Source organism: Astyanax mexicanus, chromosome 4, assembly GCF_023375975.1.
Source record: "Astyanax mexicanus isolate ESR-SI-001 chromosome 4, AstMex3_surface, whole genome shotgun sequence".
Taxonomy (NCBI): Eukaryota; Metazoa; Chordata; class Actinopteri; order Characiformes; family Acestrorhamphidae; genus Astyanax; species Astyanax mexicanus.
Genome location: NC_064411.1, coordinates 8,019,635 through 8,038,966, shown reverse-complemented (window position 1 = coordinate 8,038,966; position 19,332 = coordinate 8,019,635). Strand labels below are relative to the sequence as shown.

Below are 19,332 nucleotides of genomic sequence, written 5' to 3'. Positions count from 1 at the left end.
TACTGGATTTGATGTTCGCAGTCATGCATTATAAACTATTACGAGAATGATGCGCCATGTTTGACCGCGGTCACGCCATCTGCACCGAAACCCTAGTGCGTGTCTAAACAGTGTTTTACTCTAGCCGCGTGCACAGCGCACCCGGAGGTGTAGACTTGGGCTTCTTGTGCAGAGACTGACCATGGAACAGAAACTAGTTTTACACCTAAATAAACATGATTTAACGAGGGTTAATCCACAAATATACACCAGAAAGACTCCTGCTTATCCGTATAACAGTGTAACGTTTTGGAAATGTTAAATAAGGAGTCATATTAAATAAGCAAATCAAATTATCATATCACAGAACTAGTTTCTTAAAGATTTTATTCTCATGTATCCAGGTATATGTTTGAAGTGATATTACTGTATCATTTTGGAGTAATTGGATACCAAAAATGTCCATTCGGTATTGTATAAAAACAAAAAAAATCAGACAATGAAATCCTTGAAGAACCAATTCCATACTATTAATGTCATGCATATCAAGTGATATTACTGTATCATTTTGGAGTAATTGGATATGCATAAACCAAATTTCGGAGTCCTATAAAACGAGCAAATCAAATTGGTATCCAATGAAACCAAGACAGTCTTGAAAAACACATTCCATACCATTAATAACATTAGTAACAAGTGATATTACTGTATCATTTTGGATTAATTGGATACCAAACTTATGACAAATGTTTTTAGGTCTGCATAAAAAAACATTTTGGAGTCCTACAAAACCAGCAATCTATTTGAGACAAAACATCTGCTTGCACTGAAATATTAAGAACTGAAATCTATGAAGTTTCCACCTGTAATTTTCTTAACATTACATTAGTTAGAACCTGAATGTAAGGTACACTCTCCTTTACTCTCAGAACTACAGTTTTATCATTATTAACATCAGATTCATTGGTCCTACAGTAAAACATTTCAAGACATGATAACCTACATCAATCAAACAGTCACCGACAGTTCACTACAGTTTCTGCACAACAGTTAATAGATAAATAAGGTAAAAGCACTGTAGCCCATGTTGTTTATTTTCCTTTGTCTAAATCCTTCTGACAGTCTCAGTAAGAATACTGTATTAACCAGAAACAATAACTAATCAGATAACTTAACTAATTATGCGAGCAAGCTTCACACAACAGGTGAAGAACAATTGGCTAAGGATATGACGAAATGTATATTTGTGGATTACACGACTATCTTACTGTATATAAATAACTATGGGTGTGGTAACTACACGTGTTTCTGTAAAATGGCTTGTAGGTGGTACTTCGAGGTTTTAGTTTGGTCATTGGTCATTGGCCTAAAAAGTTTGAGAACTACTGCTCCATTTTATTTATTGCTTATGAAAGTTTCGTAAAACTGTACTGTAAAGAACTCTAAGAAGATGGCCTGAACACATTTCAAGTAAATTTAAGAAGACACTGTAATTCTGTACTGACCTTTTTTTAAATTATATTTGATGGAAAGCCAAAAAAAAAATAAAAAAATCTAAATGCAAAGACCAAACGGTGGGAAACCCTTTCTATGTGTTATGTTGGATTTATTAAATAACAACTACACAAAATTCACAATTTTATACACTGACACATCAAAAAGGAAACCAGAGTTATGTACCATGACTTTTGTCATGTCTTATGGAAGGTAAAGAGTGCTGCACTGACCTCTCAGATGTGTGTGTGGGTTCTTGAGCCAAAATTGCTTATCTCTTCACATGGACAGATCTAGCCAGACACTGCTGGTCACAATCATTACCACTCACTGCACTGTTCACTGTGGATGATAATATTAGCCATATATGATATATATTTCCGCTACACGTCACACTGTGGATGGAGTAATGTTAATAACCTACACAACTTCTAAAAAGAAATATCCCTTCCATCTGCACCCGCTTTTATGTCTCGCTTGAACTCTGATAATATGTGTTCAACTACACTTACACCATTCTACAGGTGAGGTTATACACCTCAAAACATGTACAGGAAGGGAAGTACCCCTGAATAAACTTTTTGTGATCAATAATGCTGTCCCTGATATAACTGTTGGCATGTCAGTATATTTCCTATGTCCCTTTAAAAATTACATATGTTCCATTACAGGTTCAAAGTCTTTGGAAAGGTAAGTTGCATTAAAATATTAATTATTAAAATAAAATAAGTTTATGCAACAAAGGAATTGATAGTGCTATTTATTATCTAATGTTTGTTACAACAAATGTGACTTTTTTTCTCACTTTCAACAGTGTAGGTTGTTAGACTTGACTTTAGAGTCAATCCAGAAGGGGATATCACAGCTGCAGTCAGATGGAGCCAACATCCATGATCCTTACTGGCCTGAATCTGGATTCTGGGGACAGCTATGTATATTTCTGCATGTTCCTAATAGATTAAACAACAGGCGCTGTATTCAGAAGATATTTACAGAAACATCAGAGGTAGGATCTTTTGCAATATTATTGTGTTCACACATTTTTAACATTTGCATTGAGCTGTTAAAACTATTTTACAAATGATTGTGAGAAATGATAGATGATTTTATAAAAAAATAGCAGCCGTGTAGCACTGAAAATGTACTTATTATCTGACTAAAATGAATATCCAACATGTTCAACCAAACTTCACCAAACCAAAACTTCTAACTAAAATATTCTTTATTGACTCAATATTGAATCGATTCAGAAAAAGTCAATCAAATTTTGAAAAATCGTGTTTATACCCAGCCCTAGTGCATTCCCTAAATATTATAGTGCTTATATATCTTGTATGAATCAAGAACAGTTGTAAATGCACTGTCAGACAGTTACTGTGGTATTTTACATAGTTGCTAGGGTGTTATTAGATGGCTGCTGCCAACTGAGGACCTGCTAACTAGGTAACAGGTAGTTGCTTTGGTGTTATGTGGTTCCTGAAAGGGTTGTTAAGGTGTTGCTAGTGACATAATACAGGAGGTTAAATGTTAAATCCTGTATCTAAGAACTAAAGTTACATATAGGGCTTAGCCAGGATGTATTATTATTCAGCCAATAAACAACAATCTGATACTGGCTCAACAAGGATCCAGAAGCACAGCATAACACTATGTTCATGGTCCATGCCTCAACGGCCAAGCACAGAGACCTACAGATAAACCAGTAATGTGACAAGATACTACAATAGAAAATCCTCACTTTTTTACTAGTATCAACCAACCAAAACATACTACTTCAGCACAATATGAGAATACACTCTTTTACTTTAGAATTGTGAGAACACAGCATCTATACATATTGGTATTCATGTCTCTTCAATACATGCTACACATGGGACTGAAATCCACTACCTAACCACTGTAGCGGCCATTCGTCTACTCATCAAGAAATTTTAACAGTGTAATGGTTACTTTATTCAAATTAAAAAACTATTTTTTTGCTGATTTTGTGTTGATCCACGGAGACCTCCAATGTTCAAGAACTCCAGCTCTTTGTCTAGATCCTTGGACCTCCGCAAAAACATCACAAGTTTGGTCTCTTTGTAATGGTAGATGATGCACTTTTATATTAACTGTGGATGAAGCTGTGTACTCTAGATCCAGTAATGACAAAGTGTAAGATTTTAATAATAATAATAATAAAAAAATAATACATTTAAAATATATACTTTCATCTGTAATAACATGTAGTAATACAAATGTAGTAATAATAATACATATCAGTTTGTCTAAAGCTTTTACTGAACAATAACAGTATGAATGATCAGGATACTTTTTAGTCCAATGTATATATTAATGTTTACATTTAGAAACTCTTATTTGTAAACAACACACTATTATTATCAGTGGCACAGTGCAATCAGTTTAAAACATATATATTTTGCCTAAACTAATTTTGATTTTGTTTTGTTCAGTCCCTGGGGCTACCAGTGATACTAGAAGAGGTATGTTGGTTTACACATATTACAAACAGCATATTAGTAAAACTTAAACATTGTTTTGGCCATTTTACACAGTTCTGTAAGTTTGACATGTTGTTTAGAGGTTATAATATATATTAGTTTACTTTTTTCTCTGTTTAGAATGTGCATTGTAGCCCTCAATCACCACAATCTGAAGAGGAGCTATTTTGTTTGTGCAGCCAAACAACCCATCTGAGCCATATGCACAATGCAGTAAATGCAAGGACTGGTTTCACCCCTGGTGTGTTGGTTTCAAAAGTATAGTGGACCTCGAATGCATTTCCCCATGGTTCTGTCCCAAATGTACCACCAAGAAAGAAGAGAGAAAACCATTGCCAAGGAAACAACTGGCTTTCGATATAACAGTTTCAGATACTGAGTTGGATGAAGAAGAAAAAAAAGAAAGAGATGAAATGTTGCATGTATCTTCAGAATCTCCAGAGTGCCCATCTGAATTTACAGTAACCATATCAAAAGAAGAATGGAGCAAAATAAAGCCAAACATGAAAAGAGGGTACAGTGTCCTTGGAGATGGATGGACAGATATTATGTCCTCTAAAATTAGCCAGGTCAGTAACTGTGTGCTGTCTTTTACATATAATCGAGTCAAGTCGATGATGTCCAGAAAAACGTCTTCCCCTTTTTGGCATGGAAAAGCCAAATGTAAATTTCCCTGTTGTGCTTTGTATAAGATGTCTATTTGTGAAGCACCAGCAGGAAACGAAGATGTTGAGGTTACTGTGCAAGTGTCTGGCCAGATAGACCATTCACAAGGTACCACATTCAGCAGACATGTGAGAAAGCCTCTGAGACAAAAACTTAAACAGGAGTTGGGAGAATTTTCACCCATGCATTTACACACCAAGAAACTGGCAGCAGCATCAGAGGAAAAGCTTGCTAGTGGCAACCTTACTGATGTGCCTTCACTGACAGTGATTCAAAAAATATCCAGTGAGAAAAACCTGGACAACAGACTGGACTGTAATCCCTACCTGGAATGTCTGAGAATTCAACAAAATCAAGATGAGAAGGAACCACCCACACCCCTCAAACATCATTACATACAGTGTGCATCAATGTCACCATTCATCACACATATGTATTTGATTTCTCAACTTCAGCTTGTCAAGAACCTTCAAAAAAACAAGAAGCTCTTCCTTTACCTTGATGCCACTGGTACAGTAGTTTCAAAGCCAAAATACTGCAACAGCAATATTCTGTATTATGCTTTGTGTACCCCAACGACATCGACTACCAGAACTACAGTTGCAGTAGCAGAAATGCTGTCATCAGACCAAAGTACGCCAACAATACACCACTGGCTATCTTGCTTTGTCAGAGATTTTTATTACATCTTTAAGTCTCACCTGCAACCCCAAAAAATTGAGACAGATTACAGCTGGGCAATTATCCATGCATCAATTCAAGCTTTCTGTCAGTGCAGCATTCTAGACTATCTCAAAAGATGCGAAAGTGTCTGTGAAGGTCAGGACTGCAGTTTCACAGTTCTTCACATATGTTCTGCACACATAATAAAACTCATGTGAAGTGCTCAAAGTCAACCAAAAACTTGTTCCTGTACTCATTTGCTCTGCTACAGAACTCAACAACATTAGAAGAGGTACATACATTGATGACATACATTTGTGATGTTTTCTGCACAAAAGAGGAAAGCTTCTGTCAGGAGAGCCTTAAAGACCTTCAGAACATGATCAAGTCACAAGCTGTCCCTGTCAATGTGGAGTCTGCACTGAAGACAACCAAAAAGTTGGAAGACGGAAACACCTTGGCAAACCCATCCTCCAAAACAATTGCTCAACCGTCTCCATTTTCAAAGATGTTCGAGTATGTTTTCTTTGAAACAAAGGAAAGTAAAGAGCAATGTGTTTCAGGTGCTCCATCAAATCCTCATTGGTGTCCAGCTGTAGTGGACATTCTGAAACCCTACATGGCAATCCTGCCACTCTGGACAGGTGTCATGCTCAAGCATTTAGGCCAGACAAGAGACACCAATACTCAAGCTGAAAACTGGTTCCGTACCACAAAAAGAATTGTCCTTCATAATCGACTTCACAGAGAACCTGGTGACTTCCTGCAAGTTATGCACGAGTTTGTTTCTGGCCGAATGCGTGGTGTTATCCTGACCAAAATTCGGGGTATGAAAAAGGAACCAAATGAGAGTCTTCTAAGTGCACCAGGAAGTGTAGAAGAAAAATGGCGCAAGAGAAAGACAAAAAAAAAAAATCTAAATACTACAATCCACCAAAGTACTGCTCATCCAGCCCAACTACCAGCTACAGCTCCCCTCCATGGTCAGGACATGGCAACCTTGAACGTCAGGCAATAAAAATGGTCAATACATGTACAATAGACAACCTTCTGTACATACTTCACTTGATCATGAAAAAAAGAGTGTCCATTCTAAATGAGATTGAACTGGCACAATCAAAGGATCACTGGCTCAAGACTTTACTAGAGGTCCATCGACTATTTTCGGCTAAAGAATGGTTCCAGGGGAAATTGGCATGGCTGAAAAACTTTCCACGTTTGAAAGGAAAATCTGTATGGGACACTTTTGGCACTGAGAATGACTTCATTGTCAGTCGTCTCGATTATGTGCAGAAGACTGAGTGGATTTTAAAATGTGATGCAAACGACTGTCCACTCCTTTCTCTCACAAAAACTGACAGGACTGTAGATGTGTGGTGAGTACATTTGGCTTTTTTTTTTATAACCATCAACAAGCTTCTTACACCTCTCAACTGGAATTTGGAACCACTCTTCTTTTGCAAACTGCTCCAAGTCTCTCATATTTGAAGGGTGCCTTCTCCCAACACCAATTTTAAGATATCTCCACAGGTATTTAATGAGATTTAGATCCAGACTCATTGCTGGCCACTTTAGAACTCTCCAGCGCTTTGTTTCCATCCATTTTTGGGTGCTTTTTGAAGTATGTTTGTGGTCATTGTCCTGCTGGAAGACCCATGACCTATTGAGTCAACTTCTCTCTTTTTTATCTGGTTTCAGGTGTGATTTTTAAATTGCCCACACCTGTTACTTATCACAGGTGAGTTTGAATGAGCATCACTTGCTTGAAACAAAGTTATTTACCCTCAATTTTGGAAAGGTGCCAATAATTGTGTCTGGCCCAATTTTTTAATTTTGTGTAAAATTATGTCAAATTTGCCTTCCCCCCCCCTCTGTTTTTGTGTTGTCCTAATACACACAAACAACATAAACATGTGTATAACAAAACATGTGTAATTGCAGTAATTTCCTGGGAGAAATACTTAATTTACTGGAAAAAATTAAGGGGTGCCAACACTTTTGGCCATGACTGTATATATCTGTGTATAAAAGTCAGAATCTTGGTCATTTATTTATAAACTCTACAAATGGTTTACAGTTTTATGTGTCTACTGAATGTTTGAAATTGTTGTACTATATAAACCTTTACTATTTATTTGGTTTAAGGAGTTTATTCTTTAAATAAATTAAATACTTCATGTTATTGTCCCTAGGAATATCATTATCACAAAAATACCATTTTTGCTAAATGGCCTACCAATGTACTTACATTAGAGGAGTAGTGATACCAAAAAACGTTTTATTCAAAACGTAAAAAAGGAAAAAAAAAAAAAAAAGGGTGTACTATGATTTAAAACAAGTTAATTGAGGAATCCTGTGGATATTGAATGACTGAATTAATTTATTGCTAAAATATATCATAGAAACACTCAGCCATACATGACTTACCATAGAAAATGAATGCGGGTAATTTTTGACTCATGTTGCACATAAGAAGGGTAGTGATACAAAACAGGTTTTTTTTTCAAAAGGTTAAATATATATATGTGTTTGCAATAAGAATAACATTTTTGACCAAAATTTTATGAATTTTGGACCCATTTAATTAATGTATTTTTAATATTTTAATTTTGTTTAGTACTTAAAAAGATTTGTACACTAAACCGTCAAACATTACAGTTCAGTTAATTTTTATACAAGTTTACATTTATTTTACCCAAGATATGTCTGTGTAAGTCACTTCCTTGTTATCCTGCTGGTGTAATGTTTATTTTTTGTTATCTTTATCCATCTAACCTTTAATGCTTCAAGAGATGGACCCCTCTCTTAGACCACTAGCAGGCAAAAGTGGTATATTGAATATTCTTTTCATTTTAATACTACTCCTCTTTTTCAACAAGGAAAAAGGGTTACACTGCTCAATACAACAATCCTGTTTCTCTTTTTCAGCCATTGATGCCCACTGGAGTGTCAGATACTTAAAACCTACCCTTTGATGTTTGTCAACAAGCTCCATGCACTCAAGCATCTGTCCCTCAACATCACTATTTACTTCATGAAACATCTAATGACCTTGTGAAAACAGCAACAGGATTCCTATTTCAGAACCCTGTGTTTTTTCAGGAGACCCTCTTAGATATAATGACTGGAAGCTGTCTTTTCAGACATTAATTGAATGTAAGAACCTACCAACGTGGCCACACGCCTCACAAATGTCGCAGACTTATGGAAAGACCAGTTGAAGAGAGGGTGAAGTTTGTGCAGTTAGAGAAGTTGTGCTTCGGCTGCCTTAACAGTGGTCATAACTCCAAAAACTGCACTTCTAGAAGTGTATGTGACAAATGTGAAAGGCTTCACCCAACATGCCTACATCAAGATAGAGAAAAATGCGATCAAGTACAAAGAACAAGGAACAAAGAACAATGTAAAAATCAAGAGCAGTCAAGGGAAAACCAAGAACATACAGATGGAAACATTTATGCAAGATGCAACAGAAAAAATGATGCAAGAGTCAACCAATGTGACTTCAAACTGAGTTGTTCAAGAAATAAACAATTCTTATACTTAATCAATCATTCCAGTATATGTGTCACCTCTAGCAGAACCAGAGAAAGATATTTTAGTGTATGCTTTGCTTGACACTCAGAGCGACACTACTTTCATCTTGGAGGACATAACAAAATCACTGAATGCAAAAAAGAACCTATTAGGCTCAAGATTTCCACAATAACATCCAAAATCATGATTGTGACCAGCCACAAGCTGAATGGACTTCAAGTAAGAGGCATCGGGTCTGACATGAAAATCAACCTTCCTACAACCTATACCAGAAGCTACATACCCACAAATAGATCTCACATTCCCTCCTGTGAAATTGCAAAGAACTGGCCCCACTTGGAACACCTTGTAGATAAAATGTCTCCTAAACTTGACTGCGAGGTAGGATTGTTAACTGGCTATAATTGTCCTCTGGCATTACTTCCCAGAGAAGTTCTTAGTGGTGAAGAAAGTCAACCATTTGCACAAAAATCTGTGTTGGGTTGGATCATCATTGGCTGCAACACTTCTGATAATTACTATGAAGACAAAATCAGAGTTAGTCATCGAATCATCATGTGGCAGATCCTACCAGCTGTTGGCCATCTTGCAAAGGTATATCTGAAGTCTACTTTGTGTGTAGAAACAAAGTCAAGGAAATAGTCATGCCAGCATACATAATGAAGGTCTTTGAGTCAGATTTTATAGAAAAGGATAGTGAAGAAGTCACAATGTCACAGGATGATCAATGTTTTTTGGCAAAGTTAAGGAAAGGCATCAAACAAAAAGCGGATGGTCACTTTGAAATGCCATTGCCTTTTAAAGAAGAGAGACCGAGTTTGCCAAATAACAGAGCTTGTGCAGAACATCGATTCAAATGTCTGGAGAAACGGCTAAAAAAGGATGAAAAGTACTGTGAGGATTACATGGCCTTCATGAAATAGAAGATTTCAGAATACATCTCTTAATGAGCATCTACTGACTGGCTCTGACCTCACAAATACTCTGGTAGAAGTCTTGTGTCGTATTCGGAAAGGACAAGTAGCCATCATGTATGATGTGGAACGTATGTTCCATCAATTCCATGTTGCTCCAAAGGATCAAGACTATCTTGGGTTCCTGTGGTGGGAAAACAATAACATGGAAACATCACCATCAGTGTTTCGCATAAAGGTTCACCTGTTCTGATCTCTCTCCTGGATCTGCAAACTTCGGGCATAAACATCTTGCTGCACAAGGCGAAGAAAGTTTGCTGAATCTACGGTGACGTTTATAAAACGTAATTTTGATGATGGTTTGGCAAATGCAGTATTCTACGCTATGAGCTGCATCATATGCTAGCGTGTTGGGGTACGGAGAAAGTTCATACCACAAGTCTTTGAAACAAAAGAAAGATGTGAATGTGAACCAGTCTACAAGGTTCTATAAGTTAAATCCGTTTACTGATGACAATGATTATAAGGGTCATAGGAAGACTGAACCAATCAGCACTTCATCCTCATGTCAAACATCCCGCCATTCTTCCAAAAGGGCATCATGTGTCACACCTACTCATAAAGCTTTTCCTCGAAAAGGTGCATCATCAAAGACGAGCCATGACCATAAACGAAATCCGCTCCAATGGATTTTGGATTCTGGGTTGTAGTAGTGAGGTGTCCGAGACGCTGTCCGAGGAGGTAATCTGCTCTGGCCCCATCCCAATGAGGCGTGGTGATGAAGCTTACAGCAGGCTTTCTTCACTGAACCGCTGGATGTCCAAGTGGTGTGCAGAAAATAATGTGAGCTTTATAGATAACTGGCTACAGTTTGAAGGCAAGCCTGGTCTTTTAGGTAGGGATGGTGTCCACCCCAGGCGGGAGGGTGCTGCCTTACTTTCATGCAGCATAGCAAATAATCTTTTAGCTAGTTGGCAGAGTAGTGTTAGAAGCTGCTGACAATCCAGAGCCGGGACCAGGCCGCAGACAGAGAGGCTTAACCAACAGTCTGTGAGCTGCAAAGAGACGTTACCTAGGAACCAGTATATTCAGACTGTGTCTGTCCCCCGAGTCAAACAAAAACGTTGAAAAACTCAGTTAATCTAAATAACTTAACCTATATTAAAAAATCTTATCCAGACTGTAGCACTAACACTTCAAACCTAAAGATTGGTTTACTTAATATCAGATCTCTAAATTCAAAAGCAGTTATAGTGAATGAAATGATCACTGATCAGAACTTCGATGTTCTGTGCCTGACAGAAACCTGGATTGATGAATATGAATATGAATATGAAGAATTAAATGAAGCCACCCCTGCAGGCTATAATTATATACACAATCCGAGATTGTCCGGTAGAGGAGGTAAAAGAGGTAGATGAACTGAATATTCGTTCTCAAACCTCTGCAATTTCAGATCATTACCTTATTTCACTTAAATTACATATTAGTCATAATATACATACATCCACGAGCTACATTGATTTCTAAAATTTTTGAAAAAGCTGTGGCCCAACAACTTTGCTCTTACCTGTAAAGTAACCTGACCTTATCATGGTTTAAATCATACTTAACCGATCGTTATCAGTTTGTGAGGATAAATGATATGTCTTCCAGTTATATTCTGATCTGCCAGAGTCAATAGTTTGCCACACTCTGATAATATTTTATATTCTCTGTTTTATATAAATCCAGTTAAAACTAATTCCATCTCTCTGCTTTCTTCCGAGTTACTGACTGCCCACCTCTCTGACCCGATACCGATGGATGTTGGACCCTCAGGCTCTCATGTCCCCTGTTCCCCAGACAGATTGAAGTTTCTGAAGTCATCTCTTCTCCATCACCCACTACAGATCAGCTGCTCATTATCCATCTTACTCTCCACTACAGATTACATCCAAGATTCCATGAACTCTAACTGCTTCCATTAGTGGCGCTGCTATACTCCTGAATATATAAAACCTGTATGGATGTATACAATACGTTTTTTTTTATTAGTTTAAAAGCTGTTTGACCAGTGGTAGGATGGTCCCCCCTTATATGTGAGTCTTGGTCCTCCCGAGGTTTCTTCTTCCTCCTGCAGCTCTGAGGAAGTTTTTCCTTGCCTCCGTGCTCACTGGGGGTTCTGTACTGTGTATTTTCTATGTTTAATATGTTGCCTAATTCTTTGTCCTGTAATCATGTTTCTGTAAAGCTGCTTTGTGCCAACATCAGCTGGAAAAAGCGCTATACAAATAAATTTGATTTGATTTTATATGAAACTGATGTACTCCATGTTATGCACTCTTTTACTTTTAGTTCTACGGTATTGACGTTGGTGTTGTACTCTTTCTGCATTAAACATCTTTGAGAAAGGAACCTCAGCCTTTGCGTTGTGACTAAGGCCGGCATAATATATCTGTGTGTAAAAAATATTATTTTAAATAAATTACCTTTTTATAACTGTACATGCTTTGCAGAGTACTTTGTGCTGTGTAGATTGTTTCACAGTTATGTGTCTGAATGAAATATTTCAGTGATAAACTAATAATGCAGTTTATACTCCATTTTGAAGTTATCAAAACTTTATACGTCATACATTGATTCAATAAAGTGTAATTAAAACGGATTTTTTATATTCAGATGGTCATACAATACTAGCAGTTTTGTAATAGGCATGAATTTAAATAAGGCACACACTTGCATGACATATTGTTATAAAGAGGTGGGAAATAAGCATACATTTCAACAGACTGATAATGTGGAGTAAGAGCAACTAGAAATATGTAGAACGGGAAATGTGTTTTACTTCAAAGTTGTATTAAATGCCTAGTTCCGAGAGTCATAATAAAAAATGGTACAGTAACATACATTGTTCTTTAGGCTATTCACAGTATACTAGTTCTATTTTCATAATTTGGTGTCGAATTCAACAAACTATTTGTTAATCTGGAGTTGAAATATGCAGAACAGGCAATTTATTCTTCTTTAATCTTCTCAAATGCCGTGTTCACAGGGTCATAATAAAAAAAACTGTACAGTAATATTTTTAGCTCTTTAGGCTAATCACAGTCTAATAGGTATATTTTCATAATGTGGTGTCTGATTCAACAGACTATTTGAGAATCTGGATTTAGGGCATCTGGAAATATGCAGAACAGGCAATTTATTCTCCTGACATCTTCTCAAATGCCAAGTTCAGAGGCTCATTATAAAAAAAACTGTACAGTAATATTTCTAGTTATTTAGGCTCCTCACATTCTAATAGGTATATTTTCATAATGTGGTGTCTGATTCAACAAACTATTTGTTAATCTGGAGTTGAAATATGCAGAACAGGCAATTTATTCTTCTTTAATCTTCTCAAATGCCAAGTTCAGAGGGTCATAATAAAAAAAACTGTACAGTAATATGTTTTGTTATTTAGGCTATTCGCAGTTTAATAGATATATTTTCATAATGTGGTGTTGATTTCAACAGACTATTTGACAATCTGGAATTAGGGTAACTGGAAATATGCAGAACAGGCAATTTATTCTACTGACATATTCTGAAATGCCAAGTTCAGAGGGTCATAATAATAAACTGTACAGTAATCTTTGTAGTTATTAAAGATTTTCACAGTTTAATATGTAAATTTTCATAATTTGTGTCAAATTTAACAGACTATTTGAATATGTGGATTTAGGGCATCTGGAAATATGCAGAACAGGCAATTTATTCTCCTTTAATCTTCTCAAATGCCAAGTTCAGAGGCTCATAATAAAAAAAAACTGTACATTAAATGTTAAGTTCTTTAGGCTATTCACAGTATACTAGTTATATTTTCATAATGTGGTGTCAAATTCAACAGACTATTTGATAATCTGGAGTTCGGGCAACTGGAAATACCCAGAACAGGCAATGTATTCTCAGTGTAATATGCCCTAAATGCCAAACTCGTTTTGCTCGGCTCAACCCTGCTCTCTACTGGCGAATAATTGGTACTTCGACTTTTTAAGGTGGACCGGAAAATCCGAATAAGACACTGGCGAATAAGACGCCAACTTCAGCCTCGTCTGTTGTGTTAATCCTCCAGCCTGATGCTTCATTTACACTATCTAGCACTGAGTCTTGTGAAGCAGTTTTGTGTTAAATCCACCCTGTTCACTCTGTAACACAAGCACCCGTCCACCTGACCCTTTATTTCTGTATACATATATTACTGTGAAAAATCTGATTCAACATGCTATTATATTAATAAGGCACTCTGTGTATTGAATATTGGAGTAAAATAAATGATATTGGGCAGATACAGTCTGCTTCTGATAGATACAATAAACGAACCAATGATAAATATTTTCAACAGGACAATTTTAAAATCGTATTGTAATTGTTAAGAAGAGCTAGCTGGTATTAAACCATGTAGAAGCCACTGTGGTGCATCTGATTAAAATGCTGGAGATGATGTACTCTGAAAACAGTATTTACTGCAGCAGAGGAGTTGTGGTATATACAGAATAGATCAATGCAATCCGATTATATCCGATTTATCCAGATATAAAAGGGATACTTACTACTTGAAACACATAACTGACTACAATTTACAACACTAACACCTAAACAAAGATACACACTTCTATGAGGTGTTATCTGGTAATAATAATAGGCAGATCAGAAACAGCTAGAAGCTATACAGAGCTATACAAAGAGCTGATCAGTTAGCATAGCATGTAACTCCTTGAAAGTACACCTACAACTAGGAAAGTAACAGTTATCTACACTTTATGAATAAACAGCAGTGTAGGTACTTACAGGTATCTGAATGCACACAAGAATTAAATGTCCTCGGTAATCCCACAACTTTACTAAGCTGCACACCGTCCACTATCTCCACTCTCTATCTGTGGTATGCAAGCCCCCAACTGAGGCCCCTCAGTCTCAGCATCGCTCTGATTGGCTAAACAAGCGGAAGCATGAGGGTTGCAGGCACTGTGGGTGGGACTCAGTGGAGGAGCTATTTAGCTCCTGAAGTCTTTGGGCCAACTCTTGGCTCTTTGTAACAGTAATTGTAAAATATAAATAAATATAAATAATCTCAGGTGTGTTTGTGCTTCTAATAATGATATAAAACATTATGTTCTAAAGAACAGATTCTTCTATTAAATCTCTGCAGGCCCTATTTACCATAATAAGAACAGAAACATTCACCAAGACTCACTGATTTGTACACTGTAGAGAAAAGAATATATGAATTATAAGAAACAGTAGAGGGTTTTCCATCCACCAAGTTTTTGCGCATTTTGAAAATGCGCATGAAAAAAGCTGGATGGAAAAAGTCAAAAATTCGAAAAAAGCCCCAAATATCGCAAAATGATTTTTACGCTAGGAGGGGGTGGAAAAGTTAGAATATCGCATCGCCAAAATTCGGAAAAACTGGATGGAAAAGGGTTTTTCGCATAAAAAATGACGTATCAGGCTTCAAGTCATGTGATTCTGTACCATGTGATCAGCTTGTTTGGCGTCCTCTCCCACGTTATCTAAAGTTTATTCGCATAACTGTAGTGAATGGAAACACGGCTTAATTCGCTTTTTTTCTGCCGAAATTTGGAAATTGCGCATTCTTTTTTCGAAAGGTTTGGATGGAAACCAGGCTAGAGAAGGTGTGAGTAATGTTTTAAAAAAACAACTAAATTTAAGTTTAAGACCTGTGTAAATAAACATTAAATCTGTTAGCTAGTAAACGCTAACAATTAAATAAACTGAGGTAAAATTTGAGGATAATTTACTCTTACTGAGGCAAATTAGCTTAAAACAGATAGTAATTTGTAGAATTGTTAGAATGGTGGCAATTAGTTCCTCCAAACCGTTTAAAAACCTTTCTAGGTCACAGAAAACAGAAAATAAATGCTCTTTCTCCTCAGAAACTTTGGGTACATTCAGTAGCTAGCTTAGCCAACACTAGGAAGCTAGCTAATTCAGCTTTTTCCTAACTTACCAAAAATCAGCCTTTAATTATACTAATTAAACCTGAATTAGTTTAATCTCATAAATTTACCCATAAATTATTCGTGCTTTTCTCAGTTTATTAAACAGTATAAGAGAAAGAGAGCTAATTCACTGCTAACTCTGTTAGCTGCTAACAGGCTAATGTTGACAGGAATCTGACAGGAGAGAATCTACTGCTGAATCAAAGCCTCATAAAGAGCAGGGGCCTCATTTATAAAGAGTGCGTACGCATAAAAAGAGGGCAGAAATGTGCGTAAGCAACATCTCACGCAAGAATTGTGATTTATAAAGAAATACTTGGTGTGAAAACGAGCGTACATTTAAGCAAGGTTTAAGGCATGCGTATGCCTTCAAAAGTGTGCGGAGAGAGCGGGAATTAGTGGCATCATGTGGTAAAGTAGGGAATTGTTAGTAAATGCGCAAGCTTTTCTTCCTTCCGCATATTAGTTACCACATAAATCAAAATTAACAAAGGAAGATTAAGCATTACTTTACTTTATTTTTTACTTTATTACATATTTTTTCTGCATGTATAGTTAAAAATTATTTCTGTATCTTATTCTGTATTATATGTATATGTAGTGTTAATTTTCCACTAACTTGTATATTTCACTTTGTAGTTTATATCAGTTTTATTTGTATTATCTGTTTTATCTCACAGTTGTAAAATCTAAAGGTGCTATATATATATATATATATATATATATATATATATATATATATATATATAGATATAGATATAGATATAGATATATATATATATATATATTAGCCGGGGTTACATGAGGAATATGCGAGAGTGGCGTATCCCATACTGAGATACCGAATGAATGCTTGAAAGAGAATACAAATTACATTTAAGAAAAAAAATATGCAAGAAATAAAAAATAAATAAATACCGGCCGTAAAACACTGTTAAACTGCTTTGTTTGTACATTTAGCTAGGCTAACTACCAATAATAATGGTCAGTAAAACAGCAAACACTGTTGTTTGGACATTTAATTAGGCTAGCTACCAATAATAATGGTCAGTAAAACAGCAAACACTGTTGTTTGGACATTTAGTTAGGCTAGCTACCAATAATAAAAGTCAGTAAAACGGCAAATGCTACATTTATACATTTAGCTAGGCTAGCTACCAATAATAATGTTCAGTAAATCAGCAAACTGCATATTTGAACATTTAGCTAGCTAGCAAACAATAATAATAGTCATTAAAACAACAATTGCTACATTTGTACATTTAGCTAGGCTAGCTAACAATAACAATAGACAGTAAAACAGGAAATGCTTTGTTTATACATTTGGTCAGTAAAATAGCAAATCCTGTATCGTGGCACGAGATCTCACGAGATTAAGACGTGACGATATTTCTCGTCAAGCTTAAACCTCTCACAGTTTAGTGTGGACTTTTTAAGATACAACACTGGCAACTGGCAACACAGTAGCAGCGATAATAGTTTGTACTGGATAAAAACAATTAAGAAACTACATTATTTGGATATTCTTAGTAACTTTGGAGATTAAAAAAACCATAAGCAACATTTAATATTCAATAAGGAAAAGATAAGAGAGTATAAAACTTGAGTAATACAACACAACCAAATATCCCTCTATATCCCTCTATAGTAACAGATTTTTAATTGGACTGAACCATAGACAAACAAGAACACCAGCAGAGGGAGTGAATGAGCCTGTAACCTTACTGCGCAACAGTAACTAACCTAAAAACTGAGCTCTGTCTCACAAAGAATGTCCTGGAATATTCAAACTTACAAGACATACAAACATAACATGGAATTCTATACACATCATCCCTGGATAAGAATAGTTTTGCTGAACCTGTAAAACCCATTGTTAAATACAGTTCATATTTGTTTCTGGTGGAATTTATGATTTGAGCTTTTAATTGCCATGGGACAAATTTGGGACATTTTTCTCTCCTGTGTGAATGCGCTGGTGTTTTTTGAGATGACTCTGTTGATTAAAACTCTTCCCACAGTCTGAGCAGTGATACGGTTTCTCTCCTGTGTGAATGCGCTGGTGACTTTTGAGATTACTCTGTTTAGTAAAACTCTTCCCACAGTCTGAGCAGTGATACGGTTTCTCTCCTGTGTGAATGCGCTGGTGTATTTTGAGATTACTCTGTTGATTAAAACTCTTCCCACAGTCTGAGCAGTGATACGGTTTCTCTCCTGTGTGAATGCGCTGGTGTTTTTTGAGAGCACTCTGTTCAGTAAAACTCTTCCCACAGTCCGAGCAGTGATGCGGTTTCTCTCCTGTGTGAATGCGCTGGTGTATTTTGAGAGCACTCTGTTCAGTAAAACTGTTCCCACAGTCCGAGCAGTGATGCGGTTTCTCTCCTGTGTGAATGCGCTGATGCCGTTTGACAGTCTCCAGTCGATTAAAGCTCTTCCCACAGTCTGAGCAGTAATAAGGTTTCTCTCCTGTGTGAATGCGCTGATGTATTTTAAGTTTACTCTGTGTAATAAAACTCTTCCTACAGTCTGAGCAGTGATATGGTTTCTCTCCTGTGTGAATGCGCTGATGTTGTTTGAGATCACTCTGGGTAGTAAAAATCTTCCCACAGTCTGAGCAGTGATATGGTTTCTCTCCTGTGTGAATGCGCTGGTGACTTTTGAGATTACTCTGTTGATTAAAACTCTTCCCACAGTCTGAGCAGTGATACGGTTTCTCTCCTGTGTGAATGCGCTGGTGTTGTTGGAGATGACTCTGTCGATTAAAACTCTTCCCACAGTCTGAGCAGTAATACGGTTTCTCTCCTGTGTGAATGCGCTGGTGTTTTTTGAGAGTACTCTGTTGAGTAAAACTCTTCCCACAGTCTGAGCAGTGATACGGTTTCTCTCCTGTGTGAATGCGCTGGTGTTTTTTGAGAGCACTCTGTTCAGTAAAACTCTTCCCACAATCGGAGCAGTGATACAGTTTCTCTCCTGTGTGAATGCGCTGGTGTTTTTTGAGATCACTCTGTTTGGTAAAACTCTTGACAGAGTGCTGATGTTTCTCCATGTCGAGACTTGGCTTCATTTGTCTTTTAAATGTAGCAAACAATTTCTGCGTGTTCTGGAGATACTTCAGGAAGGCTTCTGCTTCACCTCTTTCAGCAGTTTAACTTTGCTCTTAGTTAAATATCCTGGTTGTTGGTGATGAATTTCAGGAAAATATTTTAATTTCTGGAAAACACAAAGAAAAATGCCATTGAATATTAAAATAAAAGCAGGTCAATTAACTAAAGAGATTCTAAGTCATTCTAAGTGAGTGATGTTACCCTTTAATCTGAAGCTTTGAGGCGTGTGCCGAAAAAACGACACACATTGGTTCAAATCACATTGCCGATGCTTGATTTGTTCTTCATCATGACAGATGATGTCCAAAGGTTTTTCCTTTAAACCAATTTATAAAAGTTTCCACACATTAACCAAATACATTAATCCAAATCAATGCTTCACAAACCTGATTTTTTTTTTAACAACTCCTGATAACAGTTCATTATTTTCCACCACACTGGCTTCAGGCTAACAGTGATATGCGCTCCTGAGTTCAAGATGTGTTTT

The 19,332-nt window shown here is 36.6% G+C and overlaps 3 protein-coding genes across 4 annotated transcripts in view; 1 reads left to right on the top strand and 2 right to left on the bottom strand.

Moving 5' to 3' along the window:
- Nucleotides 1-19,332, top strand: part of LOC125801181 (zinc finger protein 585A-like) — a 182,959-nt gene that overhangs the window by 60,069 nt on the left and 103,558 nt on the right. The gene's annotated exons all lie outside the window — the stretch shown is intronic.
- Nucleotides 1-19,332, bottom strand: part of LOC125801326 (zinc finger protein 239-like) — a 48,754-nt gene that overhangs the window by 16,608 nt on the left and 12,814 nt on the right. The window lies entirely within an intron of this gene.
- The window catches only part of LOC125801144 (zinc finger protein 585B-like), a 252,436-nt gene continuing 249,846 nt past the window's right edge, over nt 16,743-19,332 (bottom strand). For both annotated transcript variants that reach the window (XM_049477338.1, XM_049477337.1), the window contains exon 2: nt 16,743-18,951. In XM_049477338.1, coding sequence (XP_049333295.1) covers nt 17,666-18,805 — 1,140 coding nt within the window. In that variant the 5' untranslated portion in view covers nt 18,806-18,951 and the 3' untranslated portion in view covers nt 16,743-17,665. The remainder of the gene's footprint in view (nt 18,952-19,332) is intronic.